Source organism: Notolabrus celidotus, chromosome 18, assembly GCF_009762535.1.
Source record: "Notolabrus celidotus isolate fNotCel1 chromosome 18, fNotCel1.pri, whole genome shotgun sequence".
NCBI lineage: Eukaryota > Metazoa > Chordata > Actinopteri > Labriformes > Labridae > Notolabrus > Notolabrus celidotus.
In genome coordinates this window covers 28714554-28734419 of record NC_048289.1, presented here as the reverse complement: position 1 = coordinate 28734419, position 19866 = coordinate 28714554, and the positions used below count along the sequence as shown (strand labels likewise).

Here is a 19866-nt window from a genome sequence, read left to right as displayed (position 1 = left end):
CTTACTGAATCTCCTGCTCAATCCGGATGTAACTGCGTCTGAATCCTGTTTTCCCTTCCAGACGCTGTTAAAACATCAAACCATCCCCAACGAACAGGAAATGCAACAAAGGAAAAATAATAATCCGAGTGGAGTCAGAAAGCGAGCTGTAAGGATGAGCACGCCCGGATCTCTGCGGTGTGCAGACGGTGGCAGGCAGTTGTGGAATGGATGCTGCTGGGATGGAAGATGTGCTCCTGGTCCTCCCCTGGCCGTGAGATGCGGATGCTGCGAGCTCAGGGCTGATGTTGTGTTGTGTCACTGACTGACTGTGTGTGTGTGAGGTTGGTTGGGTTGGTTGACGCAAAGGCGGTGGTGGGGCGCCGCTCTGCGCTCTGTGCCGGGAAACTACTCCGCCTCTACAGCTACACACAGCAGGCATGCATGGAAACTGAACCTACTGAACCCATAGGATGAGCATCTCAAGAAAACACTGAGCACCACCCTACAGCATGTTGTCTTTAGGCGCTTACATATGGAGGTAGCATGTTGGCATATAAGGTCCTATAAATAAACACCTCCTTGAAAGTGTCCCATTCTAATCTCATATTGGCTATCAAAGCAGTATTGAATATAACATTTTCTATATATTACTGTAATTCTGATGATAAGCTTTATTCTGGTGGGGGCGTGTCTGTGGTACCTCATTATGAATACAGTATGGCCAGACAATTGCATCATTTATTTCCTTTTGAGCAGACAGTGATGTTTAATACAGTATGGCAAATCAACCAGGTATTTATATGACTGAGATTATCCTTATAAACATTTGACATATGACCATTAATACACGAAAATACATATTTTTGGACATTTCTTCAAGCATATTATTATTTTTTTAATACTACACGATAATTTTTTTATATTGGAAAAATTAATGTATATAAATTAGCCTAGGGTTTCCTATTGTTTTATTGTCTTTCAGAATAACGACACTGTTTTGGATGCATATATTTTTTATTAAAACTATTAAAACTAGTGCGTGTTGGCACAAAATATTGCCCTGTGTTAAATTAACATTTTATAAAGCTGAAATCTTCTGTAATCTGGTGGAGGCGTGTCTGTGGTACCTCATTGTGAATACACTATGGCCAGACAATTGCATCATTTATTTCTTTTTGAGCAGACAGCCAGGGTTCAGTTGTTACAGAATGCTCTTATACACAGTATGAAAAAAGTCAAAATATTAATACAAAGAATGAATAAAATAAGATATAAATACGAATACAATAATATAAATTGAAATATCATCAGACATATAACCATTAATACACGAAAATAAACATTTTTGGAAACTTTTTCAAGCTTATTATTCATTTTTGAATATAACACTATTATTTTTGTATTGAAAAATGAATGTATATTAATTAGCCTATATGGTTCCCTGTTAGTTTTACAGACATATGACCATTGATACACGAAAATAAACATTTTTGGACACTTTTTCAAGATTATTATTCATTTTTTGAATTTTAAACTATTATTTTTGTATTGAAAAATGAATGTATATTAATTAGCCTTGGGTTTCTTATAGTTTTATTGTCTGTCAGAATAACGACACTGTTTTGTATGCATATATATTTTGTATTAAAACTATTAAAACATATTACCATGTTTTAAATTAACATCCTATAAAATATAAGTGCACCATTTTTAGTGTTGTGCCTTTTTAAAATCTAAGAATAACCGATCCATGTGGTAGGAAAAGGAGCTTCAGGTGATGTTTACGACCTCCTTTTTTCTTCTGCTGTGCCTACATTTCCCAGAATGCCTCAAAAACCCCAACGTTCCACTCACACTGTGACGTCACACGCGCTAAGTAACGTAGTCCCCTGCACGTAAATTTCATTCAAGCAGCATTTTGAAAAAGGAAGATGGCGGCTGCAGCAGTGGTTGAGTTCCAGAGAGCCCAGTCTCTCATTAGTACGGACCGCAACGCCTCTATCGACATTCTCCATTCAATAGGTAGGTGTCCGGCTCGGGCTCACACACGGACATTATCCCCCTGGTTGCTGTTCTTCTCTGTCCCCCCGGGTCGGTGCTGGGCAGCGGGGTTAGCATGTTAGCCGGTACCGTGCTGACTCACTGTAGAACGGAGGTGCATGCTAGCGAGTTAGCAGCCCTGCTAACTGCAGGCCTAGGTGTGAAATATTTCAAAGTGGACATAAATGTGATGTTTTAGTTTGTGTGGTTGTGTCTTCTTTCTGTTTATGATTTATTGCACTTTTTAAACCGTGTATCTTCACTTCCTCTTCAGACTGTCAGGTTAGCTTGGCTGCTTCGGTGGCTAACGTCATTAGCTTGTTGTCAAAACCGATTTGGTCAACACAGTGAAAGGCAGATCTCTGACAGAGGGAAACCCTACACTTACTCCTCTTATTAAAGGGGTATTTAAGTGTATAGGCTAAGTTGATGCTGGTGTTTATTATTAGGAAAATAAAGAAGTAATTAGAAACTGCTTACTGCTGTAAACACTTCTTACATTTCCCAAAGGCATGTCCTCAAATTGCCTTGTCACTATAGCCCACTAGCTGTCAGGCTGTTTCTCAACATCAAACTAAAATGTGTCTAAAAACTTCTAACACCTGATTTCTTCATGTTATCTCCTATTTTATAACTGTGGGGTACATTATGTCTCATTTTGGTCACCAACATTTCACCTACTATGTCTCTAAGGTGCTTCCACTGACCCTCAAACTCACAGACTTTACACACATTACCTCTACTTTCACAAAGACATGTATTCTAACAAGTAAAGACATAAAAAGATGCAGAAATACACACATTCAGATAAGTTAAGTGTGTGTTATGAGTGGGGAAAAAATGTCCAAACAACAATCAGCAGGAAGACTTTGCTTTTAGCCAATAAATCTCATAAGATGTTGCGCCACATGGCCAGGAAATGTCTTGTTGCAAAGTAGTCTTGCTAGTTAAAATAATAAACAAAGGTCAGGCTGACACTGACAAATGCACACTGATGCACAAACAAGAACGCCAGCCACCACACGCCACTGTTTACTATCACATTGGCTGCCCTACAGCAACTGTTTTGTGTACCTTTTCAGGACAAAAACTTAATATAAGGTCTGTAAAAGCATCAATTGCCTTAATTAGTGGTACCCCTGGTCCTAAATATCTATATTTTAATTGGAAAATAGTGGCAGTAATGACATAACTTGCATCTTACTGTATTGGGAATTCAATATTCTTCTGTTAATCAGATCTCTTTATGTGTCATGACTTGATTGTCCTTCTATTTCTCAATTATGACCACATAGATGTATCATGAAATTATCCCTATCATAGGCAGCATGTCGGCTACAATTCCCACTCCTGTTCATAGATTTAATTTAGTCTCTCAAAGTGATATCTGCTCATAAAGTTGTGAGTTGAGGAGGAATCAAAGAGTGATGAAATCCTCCACAGTGCATACCTTTTTGTGGGATGTTTGTCTGCCCTGTAAAGGTATTTCCAGTCATCACCTTCAGCTCTGGAGTACTGCGATCATTTTTTCCACTACAGTTTTTAATGACCAAATGATATGAGGATGATGCAAACTTAAGATTTGCTTCCCTAGTTAAGAGAGAGGTGTAATACTTCGTCAAATTTAGCTCATTAGATGACACAGATTGTCTGATACCAAAAACCATAAACAGGAATCAGTCAAATTTGAGTCATCAGTCAATTTTTTTACTTTTGTCTTATGTTTTCCTGCTTTTCTTGAACAGTGAGGAGAGATGTCCAAGAGAACGATGAGGAAGCTGTCAGGGTCAAAGAACAGAGCATCCTGGAGTTGGGGATGCTCCTGGCCAAGACCGGACAGGCTGCAGGTAGAATTTCTACTTTTCATTTTAAAGTTTGATTATTTTTTATGTTTCCACCTTCTGAAATGTTTGTGTTTTTATTTCTCCTTTCTCCAGAACTTGGGGGTCTCCTGAAATTTGTCCGGCCTTTCCTGATTTCCATCAGCAAGGCCAAGGCGGCCCGACTGGTCCGATCTCTGCTGGACCTCTTTCTTGACATGGAGGCGGCTACAGGGCAGGAGGTGGAGCTGTGTCTTGAATGCATTGAGTGGGCCAAGACAGAGAAGAGGACCTTCCTGAGGCAAGCTCTAGAGGTAAGACGAAAGGAACGTAGGACTACTACTTTAAAACTGCAAGAATCAATCTTTATTTATAGCGCCCCAAATCACAACAAACAGAGCGGGTCAAGACCGTACTCTATGTTCTATTATTAACAAAGACCCAACATCAAGACAGGATCAGATCCAGTCCAATCTTACAGACAGGACTCAGTCTGATCTGATCTTAATCCACCATGAGCAGAGCACTTTGCAGCATTTAGCAAGTTGCAGTGGCAAGGACAAACTTCCTTTAACAGGCAGAAACCTCCAGCAGGACCAGACTCATGTTAGACACACATCTGCTGAGACCGTGTTGGAGAGAGGGAGATGAAGAGAGAGATGTAGCAGCTGGAGTCTGGCACGTCCACAGCAGAGTTTCAGAGAGAGCTACGAGACAAGGGAGCTCAGGGACTCCCAGTGTGCGTCAGGTCAAAATATGAATCACAACTCAAGTTTTTCTGGAAAATATTGCAACATAGTCATTTCTCAACGCTAGAATCAGGCTTTAGGGACTTTTTTTCTTCTGGTGACCCAAAGTCCTTTATCTGAAAAACTCTCAGGTGCACCTTGGAGGAAATCTGTAGCATAAAACTGGATATGAACATAATACAAAGCATATTTTCATGCAGTTTTACAGTTTGAGTTGAATGTTTATCAAGTCAATTATTTGCCCATGGCTTGAATCTATAGAAGCTTGTTTTGGTGTCTTGTCTCTTTGCAAAGCCAGCTAAAGAACTGTCCCTTTTTCTACCCCCTGTTAGCACAGACAAGCATCACTATTTATGAGTAATGAAAGCAAAAAACAAAAGTGATATCCCCAAACAGAAGCGTCAGGGGATCAAGTTTTAATACGGTTTGATTTCTGGAGTGAGAGACGCTGTGATTCCAGTCAGATCAGAAGCAGCGTTTGCGTTAAACGACAAATGAAAACTATGATGAAGCAAACGTGTAAACTCTGCCCGCGGAGAATGACAGCGAGTGATGCTAATTCATCTAATGAAGCCTGCCATCTATCCTGACATCATCCCACCGAGGCAGCCAAAACGGGCTTTGTGGCCAAATGCCTGCCAGCAGGTTCACACTCACAGCCAAGAATATCTGCCGCTTTTTGGCCGGACTACGAGATACAGGATCAACAAGATTTTTATGAGCACTGTGTGAAGGAAGAATCCGAGACGGGGAAGTCTGTCGGGAGTGAATGAGCTGAAAGCTGAGATGCTGACGCTTCAGGCTGCACATTAAGAGCAACGTGAGAGGTGTCCATGAAATGATAGAGGATGTTATTAGCAGCTGTGTGTGTGTAGCATGAACAGGTGCAGTAGGATCCACTATTAAGATGTTTGAACATTGTTTTGAAAGGGAGAACATCAGGGCCGGGTAGAGGAGCAATGATTAGAGGAGGAACCTTTTTATTGCAGGTCTTCCTTCATGTGTCTTACACTTCACATTTGACATTTGTCCTCAAAGTTTCATCACTATTCCTGACGTTTTGAATCTAATCCAGCAAAACCTCCGGTCTTAAAATAAGAAGCCAATGCAGAAGTGCTAAAAACTGCAGTTCATTGAGCGTCCACTTGAGGCTGGCTGCAGAAACACAGGAAACCACATACACACCCATTCAAAGAAGACGATCTTTACAGTAGAATTAAACATGTTTACATCCTGGTTCAAAAAAAGTTTAGGTCTGAAGAACTCATTTCCGTCACTGTCACTTCAAGCTGAGTTTTGAACCCTATTAATAGTGGTCCCCAAATTGTAAATACAGACAATCTAACACACGGTCGACCTACCAAGAGGCAAAGAGGTGGAGTTGAGGCAGGCCTTTATCCTCCTCGCTAACAGCAACAGTGTGCCCTTAATTTTGCAAAACTTGTAGCCTTAATATTTTAAAAACTAATGAGTTATAAGAAAAATTCACCTCCACATTTTCTGTAAAGATCAGCTTTTCAGAATGGTGTGTGTATGTGGCTTCTTGCGCTTTTGGGGCCACCCCAAGCAGCAACCTCCGGTCTTAAAATATGAAGCCCATGCAGAAGTGCTAAAAACTGCAGTTCATCAAGTGTCCACTTGAGGCTGGCTGCAGAAACACCAGAAACCACATACACACTCATTCAAAGAAGACGATCTTTACAGCAGATATAAACATGTTTACAGCCTGGTACAAAAAACAGTTCAGGTCTGAGTAGCTCCTTTCTCTATCGGCACACACTGTACGGAGGTGAATTTATTTATAACTCAGCATTAAATGTATGGGTTATGCCCAAATAAGGGCATACCTGACTTGATTGACAGGCGGGCACCCTGTAGCTGTTTACAAAAAGGCTAAAGGCCATCCTCTTTACCTCACACACAAGTTAGGTTGAGTTCAGCATTTCTAATATGGCACCCGCTGATGATCAGGCTTTAAAACAGCGCTCAGGAACAGATGAGTGATGTCACGGATACTATGACCATTTTATATACAGGCTATGGCTTAAACAAAAAGTGATGGACATCAAGTTTCTTCCGCCGCCTCACGACAACAACAATATAGCATCATCATTGACAAACACGTGCAGACAGACCGAAGTGTTCTGCAGCTTCAGGATGATGTTTCAAGTAAAACGGTCATCATTAAAACGCTTTTGTGTTGAGAACGTCTTGTTCATATCCTCCCTCTGACACTTCTTAGTAATTGTAGTTTAGCGTGTCCTTTATCAAAGTGGTCAATAACATTTTCACATACTTTTTTCCATGAATTGCTGTGAAACAACTGACATTTTGAAACCGCACTAGACGAGCCTAAGTGGTGTTTACTCAATCAAATGTCAGTCCAGGATGCAGCTACATACTTGAGGTAGCTGTGGCTCTTTTAATCAGAAATCAAGAATTCTAACTTAGATTTAAAGACTTGTGAGGTGCAAAATATCACAGAAACTTTACAAGATTAAAAAGGGAAAACAAGTAAATTAGTAACCTCTCTTTGTTGGAGAATAAAGCATGCTTTTACAGAGTTACTGACAATTAAATGCAAGCTAAAATATGCACTGAGAATTATTAAATCTTGTTTGATCTTTGAGAGAGTGTGGGGTACAAAATCAAAAGATATGTTGAATAAAAGAAGGAAAAAGTGAGGCTTCCAGGTCTGTAAATGTTTGTAAGTTGAGTCAGCTTTTAAAAGGTGAAGAATCAAGGGAAGCAAATGTGCAAACACTCTGAAACAGAGAGACATCTTTGTTGTTCCAAATGCTGAATAGTTTACACCAAGGTTCAATTCTTCAGTGAGCCACCCTCCAGATCGGCACAGCTGCTCTCTGCTTCTCTAATAACACTTTCTTTTCTTTCAGGCGCGACTGATCTCACTCTATTTTGACACCAAACGATACCAGGAGGCCTTGGCGCTCGGTGAGTGTTTGGAAACAGGACATTTTTATCTGTGGGTAGATCGCAGCTTCTACCTTCTGCTTCAGTGACTTCACAAAAAGGAAGATGCTGCCGCTGGCTCTCACTTCTTTATCCAGCGTGCAACTGACACAGATGTTTACTAGTCCACTTAAAAACCCTCAGACTGTAAAAATATATATTCTTGTTGGGTCTGTTTACCACTGGAGTGTGGCGAGGAGGAGAGGAGCTTTATATTTATAGAGTTGGGGTGTTTATGAACGCATGAAGCCATTTACAAAGATGTTTGCACAGCAGTAAGACGTTGTACTCCATAGTTAATCCTCCCATGCGTCGTTCAAAGTTCTTGCAACCTTCGCTCAGACTCTTCTTCCTTCTCCTTCCTCTCCAGGCTCCCAGCTGCTCAATGAGCTGAAAAAGATGGATGACAAAGCTCTCCTTGTGGAGGTTCAGCTTCTCGAAAGTAAGACGTACCACGCTCTCAGTAACCTGCCCAAGGCCCGCGCAGCTCTCACCTCAGCCAGGACCACCGCCAACGCCATCTACTGTCCTCCCAAGCTCCAGGCGGCTCTGGACATGCAGTCAGGTCAGATTTGTTCGCCTTTCTCACGTCATGAGACAAGCTGAGCTGAAGTGGCCGAGGTTCTCTCTGCAGGAGAGAACAAACAGAGGATTTAGCTGCCACACTATCCCTACATCTTGTTCTGCTTTTTTAAGCCTTTCTTTCACTACTTGGAAATAAAAGACACATTTCATTCTAATATTAACAACACCTTGCAGTAAGCCATTTGAGCCATTATTCCTGCTCTGTTTCACCCTGTTCCTTCAAAATTGAGTCAAATACCTGCTCTAATAAAGGGTTATGATTTATTGTAAAGCCAGGCTGAGCAGAGATTTGATATTTTAGTTCTTCAGCTTCAGTTTTATAGACTTTTAGAGGCTTTAAAACCACACAAACTTATCCAGGTGAGGGTCTAGTAGGTCAGGTGCTTACTTCACAAGTTGGGGGTTGACTTCTGTTGTCTGAGGTTATAAATAATAATTATAAAATAATTGTTTGGATTTGTAAGCCGCTTTACAAAAAAAATTTAAATAAAGCAAGTAAATAAAACAGAACAGAACAAAGACAGAGGTGGGGCGGGAGTAGAGGTCATGTGTTGTATGCTTTTTTAAACAGGAAGGTCATGAGGTGGTTTCTAAATGAGTGAAGAGAGTCAAAGTGGAGGGAGAGAGTGCAAAGGCTCTGTCCCCCATGGTGCGGTGCCTGGACTTGGTGATGGGGGACGGGAGATTGGTATCTGATGATCTGAGGCGGCGAGATGGGGAGTGACGTTTCGGTCGGTCAGGTATGAAGGGGCGAGGTTATTGAGGGCTTGAGCAGGATCTTGAAGTGGATTCGGTGCTGTGTGGGGAGCCAGTGGAGGTGCTGAAGGGTGGGTGTGAAAATGATCAAACCACACAGATGAAGGAAGAATCAGAAATCATTTTACATTTTATCTTGCCTTTTTTTTTGTCGTGAAGCTCACTGAGTTTTATTTTGAAGAAAGATGAGGCAGTCTTTGTGTTCTCACCATTAACTCTCGAATTTTACCACTAGGGGGCGCCAAGCAGGTCTGATAATGTGTGCAGCTTGAACACTAACAGTGTCCTGTTATTTCATGATATCATTTCTCTGAGTCTGACTAAAGTATTGATCACTTTCTGAGTGTGATATAATATTTAGATGTTTATGGTCATCCTGTGATGTAAGCAAACGCATACTTTGAATATCGCTCAAACAGCAGACGTGATGTTTATCTTCAGCTCAGCAAGTTCCTCCAGTTCTTGTTGTTGTTTCCAATCGAAGGCTTTAACTTTCTCACTGTGTCCTCTCCGCTGCAGGGATCATCCACGCAGCCGAGGAGAAGGACTGGAAGACGGCCTACTCCTACTTCTTTGAGGCGTTCGAGGGCTATGACTCCATCGACAGCCCCAGAGCCATCACAGCACTCAAATACATGCTTCTGTGCAAAATCGTCCTCAACCTGTGAGTGCTGCTCAGAACATTTCACTTTTTGAACCTATGTCACATTTATATGAAGTCTTTGCATACACATGTTGTCCTGACTGTTATATCTGACTCCATCTATTTCAGACCAGAGGAGGTACAAGCCCTTATAAGTGGAAAACTGGCTCTGCGGCACGCTGGCCGACAGGTACACAACACATATTTATTCCTTATAATACAACACAATTTAGATGTTTTGTTTTTTATGATCTTAGTGTTTTGATTGGTCCTCAGATGTAGCGCTGATCAGATCCCTCAATCCAGAGCTTTATTTTGAAAATACTTTCCCCAAACTTGCTCAGATTATCCTTTATGTGAAGGTAAATTTTAAGCACTAATCTCGTCACAGTGACATTTAACACTTCTTCTTCTTTCTCATGATTCCTCCAGACAGATGCACTGAAATGCATCGCCCTGGCAAGCAAGAACAGATCATTAGCAGACTTTGAAAAGGTAAGACTGCCTCTGGTTTTGTGTGTTATGCTTCCCCTAAAATCGCCCCTCTTTTCAAGCTTGTTAAGTCAAAGTTGTTCTTCTTTCAGGCCCTCACAGAGTACAGAGCAGAACTGAGGGATGACCCCATCATCAACACTCACCTGGCCACGCTGTACGACAGCCTGCTGGAACAAAACCTCATCCGAGTTATTGAACCCTTTTCCAGAGTACAGGTAAGGAAGGGCTTTGCATTTATAACCTGGAGACACTTCTTTAGTCAAGTCAAGTCAAACTTTATTTATATAACAACCGCAGTTGGCCAAAGTGCTGTACAAGCTTAAAAACACAATCAATAAAATATTCGTTAGAAAATAAAACATTTTTAAAATACAGTCGATAAAACAAAAAAGCCACGATAAATAAAAGCTAGATAAAATGTTGGGATGTCTCGCTCACTAGGTATTGAAAGCCTAGCACTAAAACAGGTGTGTTTAAAGCAAAGATTGAAAACCCTCAGTGGTCTGAGCATATCTAATAATTGGAGGCAGACTGTTCCACAGTGTGAGAGCAGCCACTGTCACCTCTTGTTTTGAGCCTCGATCTTAGCACATCTAAAACCCCCTGAGGAGTATACTACGAAGCCAGTTCAGCATATCCTAGATATCTTCTCCTGATCCGGCTTCACTGAACCTGACAAAGGAGATCGCGCTAATCCGTCACACGAAGCTGGTTATCAACATGTTGAGTCAATCCAGAATTACCCTGAGTGCGTTCACATGAACGGGGCGGAGAAGGCAACACGTGACCAATCACAGACACGGACAGTCTGCCGTCAGCACATCGACACGAATTCCAAACACTGCGCTGATATTAGAAAAATATGAAGAAGTTAAACACACACCTTATCCAAAGCCGACAGTTTCTCCCTCTCCATCGACAGTTCAACAGTGTCCCCCTCCCCTCAGGTAAAGAGCCTGGGTGTCATCCTCGACAGCTCACTTTCTTTCAACTCTCACATCAATAGCATAACCCGGTCTGCATATTTCCACCTCCGCAACATCAACCGTCTCCGCCCCTCTCTCACCCCTCACACCACTGCTATCCTGGTCCACAGTCTTGTCTCCTCCCGTATCGATTATTGTAATTCACTCCTCTTCGGTGTCCCTCACAAATCCCTCCATAAACTTCAACTGGTCCAAAACTCTGCAGCCCGCATCATCACTAGAACCCCCTCCTTTCACCACATCACCCCCATCCTCCAGCAGCTCCACTGGCTACCGGTCAAACTCAGAATCAATTTCAAAATCCTCCTCTACACATTCAAGGCCGTCCACAACCTCTCCCCCCCGTATCTCTCTGATCTCCTCCACATCGTCACCCCCTCTCGCTCCCTCAGGTCTTCCTCCTCCCTCCACCTCTCTGTGCCCCCTGCCCGTCTCAGCACCATGGGGAGCAGAGCTTTCAGTCGCTCTGCTCCCCAACTCTGGAACTCACTCCCACCGGACATCCGAAACTCTGACTCACTACCCCTCTTCAAATCAAAACTCAAAACCCATCTGTTTCAAACTGCATTCCCTGCCTAATTTCCACTGCTTCATTTTTAACTTGGTGTTACTTTGCTTGTTGTTTTTATTTATCTTATCGTGTTCTTTTATTTATTGTGTTTTTTATCTGTCTGTAAAGCGACCTTGAGTGCTCTGAAAGGCGCTTCTAAATAAAATTATTATTATTATAATCCAGATTAACTTCAACACAGCTGTTTTTGAAACATGAAGGAAGAACTGAGGGGTAAGACAAAAAGAGTTTGAATGCGCAAACGACGTCTTACTTCTCATCATTAGTGCAGATATATCTGACTATAATAACTCTGTTTATTCCCTGACAGTGATCTCTCTCTCTGATTTCATCTTGTCTCGTGTGTGTGTGAGTTTTAGACTTAATATTTCAGCTGCAGTCCTGACGGTATCAAACTGAGCGCTGTGGTTAAAGGACTAATACAAATGAGAACATGATTCAAAGTGATAAGCACGCGTAGTTTTATATTTAATGCAGTAAAACAATTTAATCTGAATAATCTTGCTTCAGACTCTGTTTAAGTTTGATGTCAGGAAAGATAATCAATAACTGTCATCAGTATTTTATATATAAAATCATACAGGTAGACAAAGTGTCCTGCCCATCTCTTCTCCACTGCACAGTCCCTCCAGGAAACGCAAATTCAACCAATCAGCGCGATTTTTTCGCGGCCTTGCAATTTTTTACAATCACCGCAACTTTCCCGCAAATTTGACCAATTACCTTAACCTCAGCCCCTGTACGTCATCGGTTTTGTCATCAATTTGACTTCCTTGGAACATAAACATAAGTCCTTACTTGATCGTCACTTTTCAACAACAAAACACGCACAGAGAACAGGTGAAAAGAGGGGACAGCAGGCAGGACAAGTGACCATGACAACGTTGTTATTTATAGATTGAGGGGCTCAGTGTTAGCTTGGTCTCTACCTGCAGCAGGTGTGCTTTATGAACCAGCTCTCCTCACCTCCATGCATCTGTCTCATCTTCATTGATGATTTTTACCCCCCGGTGTGCGTTAGTGACAGAGACACAACCGGGGGACGTCTGTTTACTATTTGATGTTTGACGTTGTTGCCGTGGTTACCGTAAAAAGCTCTGCATCTACAGCTTGATTTAATCCAGTTTGGTGAAACATCAGACACCTTTAGTAAGTTTTGATCAACTCCTTGTCATCAAAGATTCAGATTAGTTTCAGAGTGCCGTGAACTGACTGTGCATCAGTCGCTGCGAGGTGCATTCAGGGACCGTCGTAAATGTGCAATACAGTCCTTTCATGGCATTTTTCTGTGAATCAAGATAATCAAAATACAGTCAGTGGCCACATCAAGAATGTTTTCTAAAAACAACTGTAATTTAGCATGTTTACTTGCCCCTGAGATGTTATTGGGGGGGAAAAGCAAAAAAAAAAACAATCGCAACTTTCACCGCAATTTTTTCAAAAAGCTGTCGCAAATTCAGCCTTTTTGGGCCGCAACAATCACAAAAAAAATCCCGCGAAATCCTGGAGGGACTGACTGCAGCTTGACCTCAGTTCTCCCCCCTCCCCTCACGATCAGCTAACAGAGCTCCGTGATCGAGCGAGCTGATTGGTCAGTGGGCGGAGTTTACTACAAACTGATCTCTGATCCTGAGCATAACCTGCTCCGGAGCAGGTTAGGTGTTCAGCATGAAGACGAGAACCACCTTCGTAGTACAGAAAATCCAGAGTTGACCCTGAAGTTACCTCGATAACCGCAAATCCGGCTTCGTAGTTTACCCCTCTGGTGTGTTGACCTGAGTGCTCGGGCTGGAGCAAACACTCACTCAGGTATGGTGGTGCCAACCCATGTAAACTTTTAAAAAAACCAACAACACAATCTTGAACTGGATCCTAAAGCTGACAGGAACCCAAAGCTGACAGGAACCCAGTGAAGAGAAGCCCGTACAGGCGTGATGTGATCTCGACGAAGAGACAACTGATCAACACCAACATACAAGGAGTTACAATAATCCAGGCGAGGAGTGATAAACATGTATCACCTTCTCAAACTCATGAGGAGGGAGATAGGCTTTTACTTTGCCCAGAAGTCTTAATTGGAAGAAGCTCGTGTTTACAACAGAGCTTTACACTTCTTTTATTCTCTAATTGCCCATCCATCCATCCATCCATCCATCCATTTTCTTCCGCTTATCCGGGGTCGGGTCGCGGGGGTAGCAGTCCAAGCAAATTGACCCAGACATCCCTCTCCCCGGCGAGACATTCCAGCTCCTCCTGGGGAATCCCGAGGCGTTCCCAGACCAGGCGGGAGATATAATCCCTCCACCGCATTCTGGGTCTACCCCGGGGCCTTCTCCCAGTTGGACGTGCCCGGAACACCTCTAAAGGGAGGCGCCCGGGAGGCATCCTTATCAGATGCCCGAACCACCTCAGCTGACTCCTTTCGACGCAGAGGAGCAGCGGCTCTACTCCGAGCTCCCTCCGCGGATACAAGTGGCTGAAATGAGTTCCTCTAATTGCTTCCTATGAAATCACCTCATGGTCCATTCAGACAGGATGTGCATTAATGTAACTGCTGCAAGAAGACAACTCCTAAGGTGTTTTTCAACCGCAGGAACTTTACCCCTTAACTACGTGCGTTTCGACCCTAGAAACCAAGTCTAAATTTAATTCAGGGTTAGTTAATCTCCCCACTAAAAAGCCCCTGCTAGGGGGGTAGTACTTTCCAAGGATCCCAGGACTTTCGGAGGGCAGGGCCTGCAATGCTGAACGTGTCTTGATTGGTAGATTAACCGCAGTGTTTTTATTCCACCCGCCTTCCACAATAACATCACACACATCTGTGATTCTCTTGATTTCTCTTTCTTTCATTTGTTTTTATTTGTTCTAAAAAAAAAAATTGTAAAGTATTTCTGGGGGCTAAAAGACCCTGGAACTCTTGGTCGAAATGCACCTCTAGTTTGGTGCAGTTGCAACCATGTTTTTGCAGCTTTTGCACCATATAGTGCTGCAGCTAAATGCTCAGTGATAATCCTACTGTTCAAATGTATTTTGGTTTAGTTGTATCCGTCTCACGTCAGAGCTAATGTAGGGGTGAGCCCGACTAAGGATCTGCTTAGTGGAATCTGATTCATCAGATTTTGCCCATAGTCGACTAATAGTGGAATGTTTGTTGTTTTTCCTTATTGACCCAAAGTCTGCATGATGGTGACCACATGACAATATCACACATAACCATTTATAATTAAGAGACTCATAGCTTAAAGTAAAAGGGACAACAGAATATTATAAGTATACAACTTAGATTTTTTAAATCTATATTACAAAAACAACGAGGTGATGAAGGAGAGAAAACTGAAATAAGGCCACCATCCGTTAAACATGGAACAACGCTCCACTATAGAGAAAGGAATCAGGAGATATTTAAACAGTGTTCACACAGCAGAGAGCAGCACTGCAGAGGGTAGTTTGTCCAACTTAAGACTAAATATTTGTATAATGTTTAAAATCAAACCTGAACCAGCTAAAGGGTTTTTAAATCTCTTAACAGAACCTTTTAAAACAGTCTTTCATCTCGTCTTTGTCCGCTTGAGTCTTTTCAAATTGTACGTGAGGAAAACCATCGTGTTTACAGGCAGAAGTGCGCTCCTTGCTTTGTTGACTGTAAATCCTGTCTTTGATAATATCCTCTCTGATGATGTGGAGGTGGATGGGATGCTGTGGATTGTTTTTGAGGCTTCAGACAGCTTTGGGTATCCCTCCTGGTTCTTTTGGCCCCGTACAGTTTTTGTGTGGTCCGGTAATCCTTGATCTCACAGCCCTCTTCATGAAGCTGCTCCTCATCTTCATCACTAGTTTTTAGGATCAACTGAAGTTTTATTTCCTGACATTTTGAGCTGCCATGAACGTAGAAAGATTTAAAGGCCAGCTGAGGTACGTCTGCTCCACAGGTCCCACTAAATGATCCACCTTTAATTACCAGGGGAGATTTAATTACCACTTTAAGGAGATTTAACACTTCAAGAGCTGTTCTCAGAATTACATTAAATAAGTTTATATTTATATCAAAATAGGATAAATGAGACACTATTTTTACGGGAAACAGGAAAATAGTGTAAAATTAGACATTGAGCACCCCCATGGTTTGAATGGAATGATCCACGTTTCATATGCAAATATTCGACTATGAGATTGGCAGTCGACTAAGTCTCGTTAGAACGAATCGTCGAATATTCCACTATTTGGGGTCACGCCTAGAGCTAATACTTCAATATTCCTTCCGTACTCTATGCTGTAATGAGGTTTGTTTTAAGAGATTTTTGATGTTTAATGTCGTGTATTTAATCTGACTCTCTTTCATTTTCAGATAGAACACATATCAGGTCTAATCAAACTGTCAAAGGTATGCATCTTTTCTTTAAAACACTCACCTGAGAGTTAAATCTGTGTTTATTTCTCTTTAAATTCCTTGTGTTCTTATTGATTTCCTTTATTTTTCAGGGGGATGTCGAGAGAAAACTATCACAGATGATCCTGGACGAAAAGTTTCACGGTAACCTGAGATCCTTAAATGTATAAACATGTCAGACAGGAAGTCTCCTTTGTTCTGTGATGTTAACGTTGTGTCTCTGCCGCAGGAATCCTCGACCAAGGAGAGGGCGTGTTGATAATATTTGAGGAGCCCCCCGTGGACAAAACATACGAAGCAGCCTTGGAAACAATTCAGAACATGAGCAAAGTCGTGGATTCACTTTACAACAAAGCCAAGAAGCTGACATAGGTACAATAAAAAAAAAAAACCCTAAAAGAGAAGAAAGCCGGCGTCTGTGCTCTTTGTTTGTTCTTCACTGAGTTTGTTCTCCTCTCGTCCTCAGAGCAGATTTCTGCGGCAGTGTGATGGAGGAACTGTGTGTGTTTGACCAGCGTGTGTAACATTTTAAGAAGGGGACAAGAGAGCTACAAAGAGTCCCACAAACTGCAACAGGATTCCCCCATCAAACTCCCCCCTCCTCTCCCTCAATGGACAATGTCATCACTTCTCTTGTCTATTTTTTTTTTTTTTCCTCTTTAATTTTGATATCTCTTCAGGATTCTGTGTAACACTCAGCGGCCAAATCAGGCCATCAGGGAATATTGTACATCCACAATAAAAAAAGATTAAAGGTTTAAGAAAACATATATATGTTTATATCTGCTGTAAGGTCACCGAGCCTTACAGCTGTCTCCACTGCAACCTCACAGGTGCAACATTGACCTCTGTGGCCTCGCACGTCTGCTACCACACGTGTACGCAGACGTGAGGCTTTCTCCTTCTTCTCCATAACTTTCAGAAGCACACTGTTCTGTTTTTGGAAGGCTGGGATATTCCTTAGGATTCTGAGTTTTGTCAAAGAGCTCCCCCTCTAGCTTTTTATTTTCCCCTCACCATATCAATGCCAACCGTTAAGTACCCGCTGTATTTCAGACATGTATTAAACTCACTTTATTTGTTTTCGGTTTTGTGTTTTTGTTTAAAAAAAAGAAGAAAAAAAAGAGAGAGAGAGAATCAGATGGTTGCCACGTGTCTGCCCGCCCTGCTTGTGTCGGTTCACAGAACAGACAGGATGCCATTTCACCACTAGTGCCACTTTTTCGGCGCTTCGGTTTGCCTCACTGTTTGGGTGCAATATGAAATCGGAGGGCGGAGGTGGAGATGTTTTCATCATCGCCTCTGAGCGTCTGTGAGTTTCCCCTTGAGTGAGCAATTCTTCATTGTTAGTTCCTAGCACTAGTGTGGTATGCTAGTAACCAAACAATTTGTATGGTTTTGATTTGGTTTTGATTTTTTTTGTTTTCTCTTATAAAAGACATTTTCAAAATAAATATTTTGTATTTTAAGGATTTTGTCTTGTCTCTTGCAAAAAAACAAAAACAGCTGATGGTAATTCGTCACTTCTTGTACAGTTAAACAGCGAGGAGACTGGACTTATATGTCACTACGTGTTACTTTGAAATGCAGTTGAGAGCGGGAGCACGACCATGAAAATGTGTATACAAGCAAAAAATAAATGTTCAATCCAAGGGAAGGTTAAATCAGTCGGAGCTCACCACAGAAGAAATACAAATGTTGACACTGGGAATCACAGAAGTCACCCGAGAGTCTTTCTCCTGCTGCTATTTTTGTCACTAATTAAAGAATAACCTCACATCAAAGGGCATTAAATCAGTTAAACGGACAGCTTTGAATTGTCTTTTGTTATTATGAACTCACACATACCAAACTTGGGTGTATAAGTTGAACCCTTTCATCACCTGAGCTGCCAGAGTGATCCATTCTGCAATCCTGTTCCCATTAATCAGCACAGATTTAGCATTAAATCATCCTTAATTGACCGCCAGACTGTCTTGTGGCTTCCTCGGGTATGGTGTGTAGAAATGGGAATATGTTGCAATATCAAGGCGCTCCCTTGCTCACCCCTCCCTTTGGTAAAGCTTCACAAGCAACATTTAAATTCAATTTGAAATACTTTATTTATCCTGGAGGGCAATTAAAAGGCCAGAGAGCAGTGGTATAAGAACACAGCTAGGTCAGTTACTGCACAGCAGCAATATATACATTATCATGTTCACACAAATATACATATATCCTGAAATATATATTTGAATTAAAATGATAAAAGAAGTGTGGGGAATGTGCCGTGGTTGGGGTTGGATAGAGAATAAATTAATAAGGGAGTAACACTCTGTGGGTAAAGGGGTCAAAAGCAAGCATACTGGAAAAATATGTAAACAGTGTGTAAACAAAATAGTTATACTGAATAAATAAAGTGGTCACACAACAGAAATACACAGTAAATAATATGTGACAGCAGTAGCTTATACTTAAAAAATACTTAAAACTTATACTTAAAAAAAATAATCAAATAAAATAAAAAAATCCAATGAATAAATAAATACAAGTAGATACTAAAAAATAATATTTCATAGTATATAAAAAAAGAAATAAATATTTCTTGTATTATGTCAGTAGTTTGAAAAATGCCCTTTTGTGAATTTTTGGCACCCTGCCCCTCCAAAATCATCTGCACATCCCTGCATATATGTATATATTAATTACCTGATATATAACCAGTTCAACCTTTGCACTATTTACCCTAAAGAAAGTACTCACTTTTACATAAACCCTAAGATATATTAAATAATATTAAATTAAACATGACAAATAGATAGGCTAACTATTCCATCCATCCATCCAGTTTCTTCCCCTTATCCGGGGTCGGGTCGCGGGGGTAGCGGTCCAAGCAAATTGACCCAGACATCCCTCTCCCCGGCGACACTTTCCAGCTCCTCCTGGGGAATCCCGAGGCGTTCCCAGACCAGGCGGGAGATATAATCCCTCCACCGCGTTCTGGGTCTACCCCGGGGCCTTCTCCCAGTTGGACGTGCCCGGAACACCTCTAAAGGGAGGCGTCCGGGAGGCATGAACTGTTGATGAAATTATTATTTTTTTTTATCTGTTCAAATTATATCTGAAGCAATTTCTGAATTTTTTAATATATATATTTTTTTTAATGTATGTTGTTTGTTAGGGTCCAAATCAAGTCATGATTTAGATAAGATACATTTTTATATTTTATTGTATTTTCCGCTAATTTTGATTTTTATATGAACAGTCTAATTTTTTAACTTAATAATATAACATGTCCAAAGTTATTATTCAGTGTACTCATTCGTTTAATATGGCAAGCCGTTCAGGAAATAATATATTGAATGAAAGTCTGAATATATGGAATGAAACTTGATATATATGGAATGAAGTCTGAATATATTGAATGAATGTCTGAATATATTGAATGAAGGTCTGAATATATTGAATGAAGTCTGAATATATGGAATGAAATCTGAATATATTGAATGAAGTCTGAATATATGGAATGAAGTCTGAATATACTGAATGAAGTCTGAATATATGGAATGAAGTGTGAATATATTGAATGAAATCTGAATATATGGAATGAAACTTGATATATATGGAATGAAACTTGATATATATTGAATGAAGTCTGAATGTATGGAATCAAACTTGATATATATGGAATGAAATCTGAATATATGGAATGAAACTTGATATATATTGAATGAAGTCTGAATATATGGAATCAAACTTGATATATATGGAATGAAATCTGAATATATGGAATGAAACTTGATATATATGGAATGAAACTTGATATATATTGAATGAAGGTCTGAATATATGGAATGAAACTTGATATATATGGAATGAAATCTGAATATATGGAATGAA

The 19866-nt window shown here is 40.9% G+C and overlaps 1 protein-coding gene across 2 annotated transcripts; it reads left to right on the top strand.

The window, feature by feature from the left end:
- The first annotated feature begins 1868 nt into the window (after positions 1-1868).
- psmd11b (proteasome 26S subunit, non-ATPase 11b) lies at positions 1869-17456 on the top strand. Of its 2 annotated transcripts, none has more exons than XM_034707987.1 (13): positions 1869-2004; positions 3768-3869; positions 3960-4156; positions 7489-7546; positions 7935-8129; positions 9425-9569; positions 9678-9738; positions 9981-10043; positions 10133-10258; positions 15946-15981; positions 16080-16131; positions 16217-16359; positions 16459-17456. In XM_034707987.1, the coding sequence occupies exons 1-12, from the start codon at positions 1914-1916 to the stop codon at positions 16357-16359; spliced, it is 1269 nt and encodes a 422-aa protein (XP_034563878.1). In that variant the 5' UTR covers positions 1869-1913; the 3' UTR covers positions 16459-17456. The 2 variants fall into 2 exon arrangements, with proteins under 2 accessions (XP_034563878.1, XP_034563877.1); XM_034707986.1 differs by having other exon boundaries at positions 1870-2004; positions 16454-17456.
- Positions 17457-19866: the final 2410 nt, after the last annotated feature.

Coding starts and splice junctions, on each gene's coding strand:
- psmd11b (XM_034707987.1), top strand. CDS start 1,914: ATGGCGGCTGCAGCAGTGGTTGAGTTCCAGAGAGCCCAGTCTCTCATT. Junction 10,044..10,132: donor CATTAGCAGACTTTGAAAAG/GTAAGACTGCCT, acceptor TTCTTCTTTCAG/GCCCTCACAGAGTACAGAGC. Junction 15,982..16,079: donor GTCTAATCAAACTGTCAAAG/GTATGCATCTTT, acceptor TTTATTTTTCAG/GGGGATGTCGAGAGAAAACT.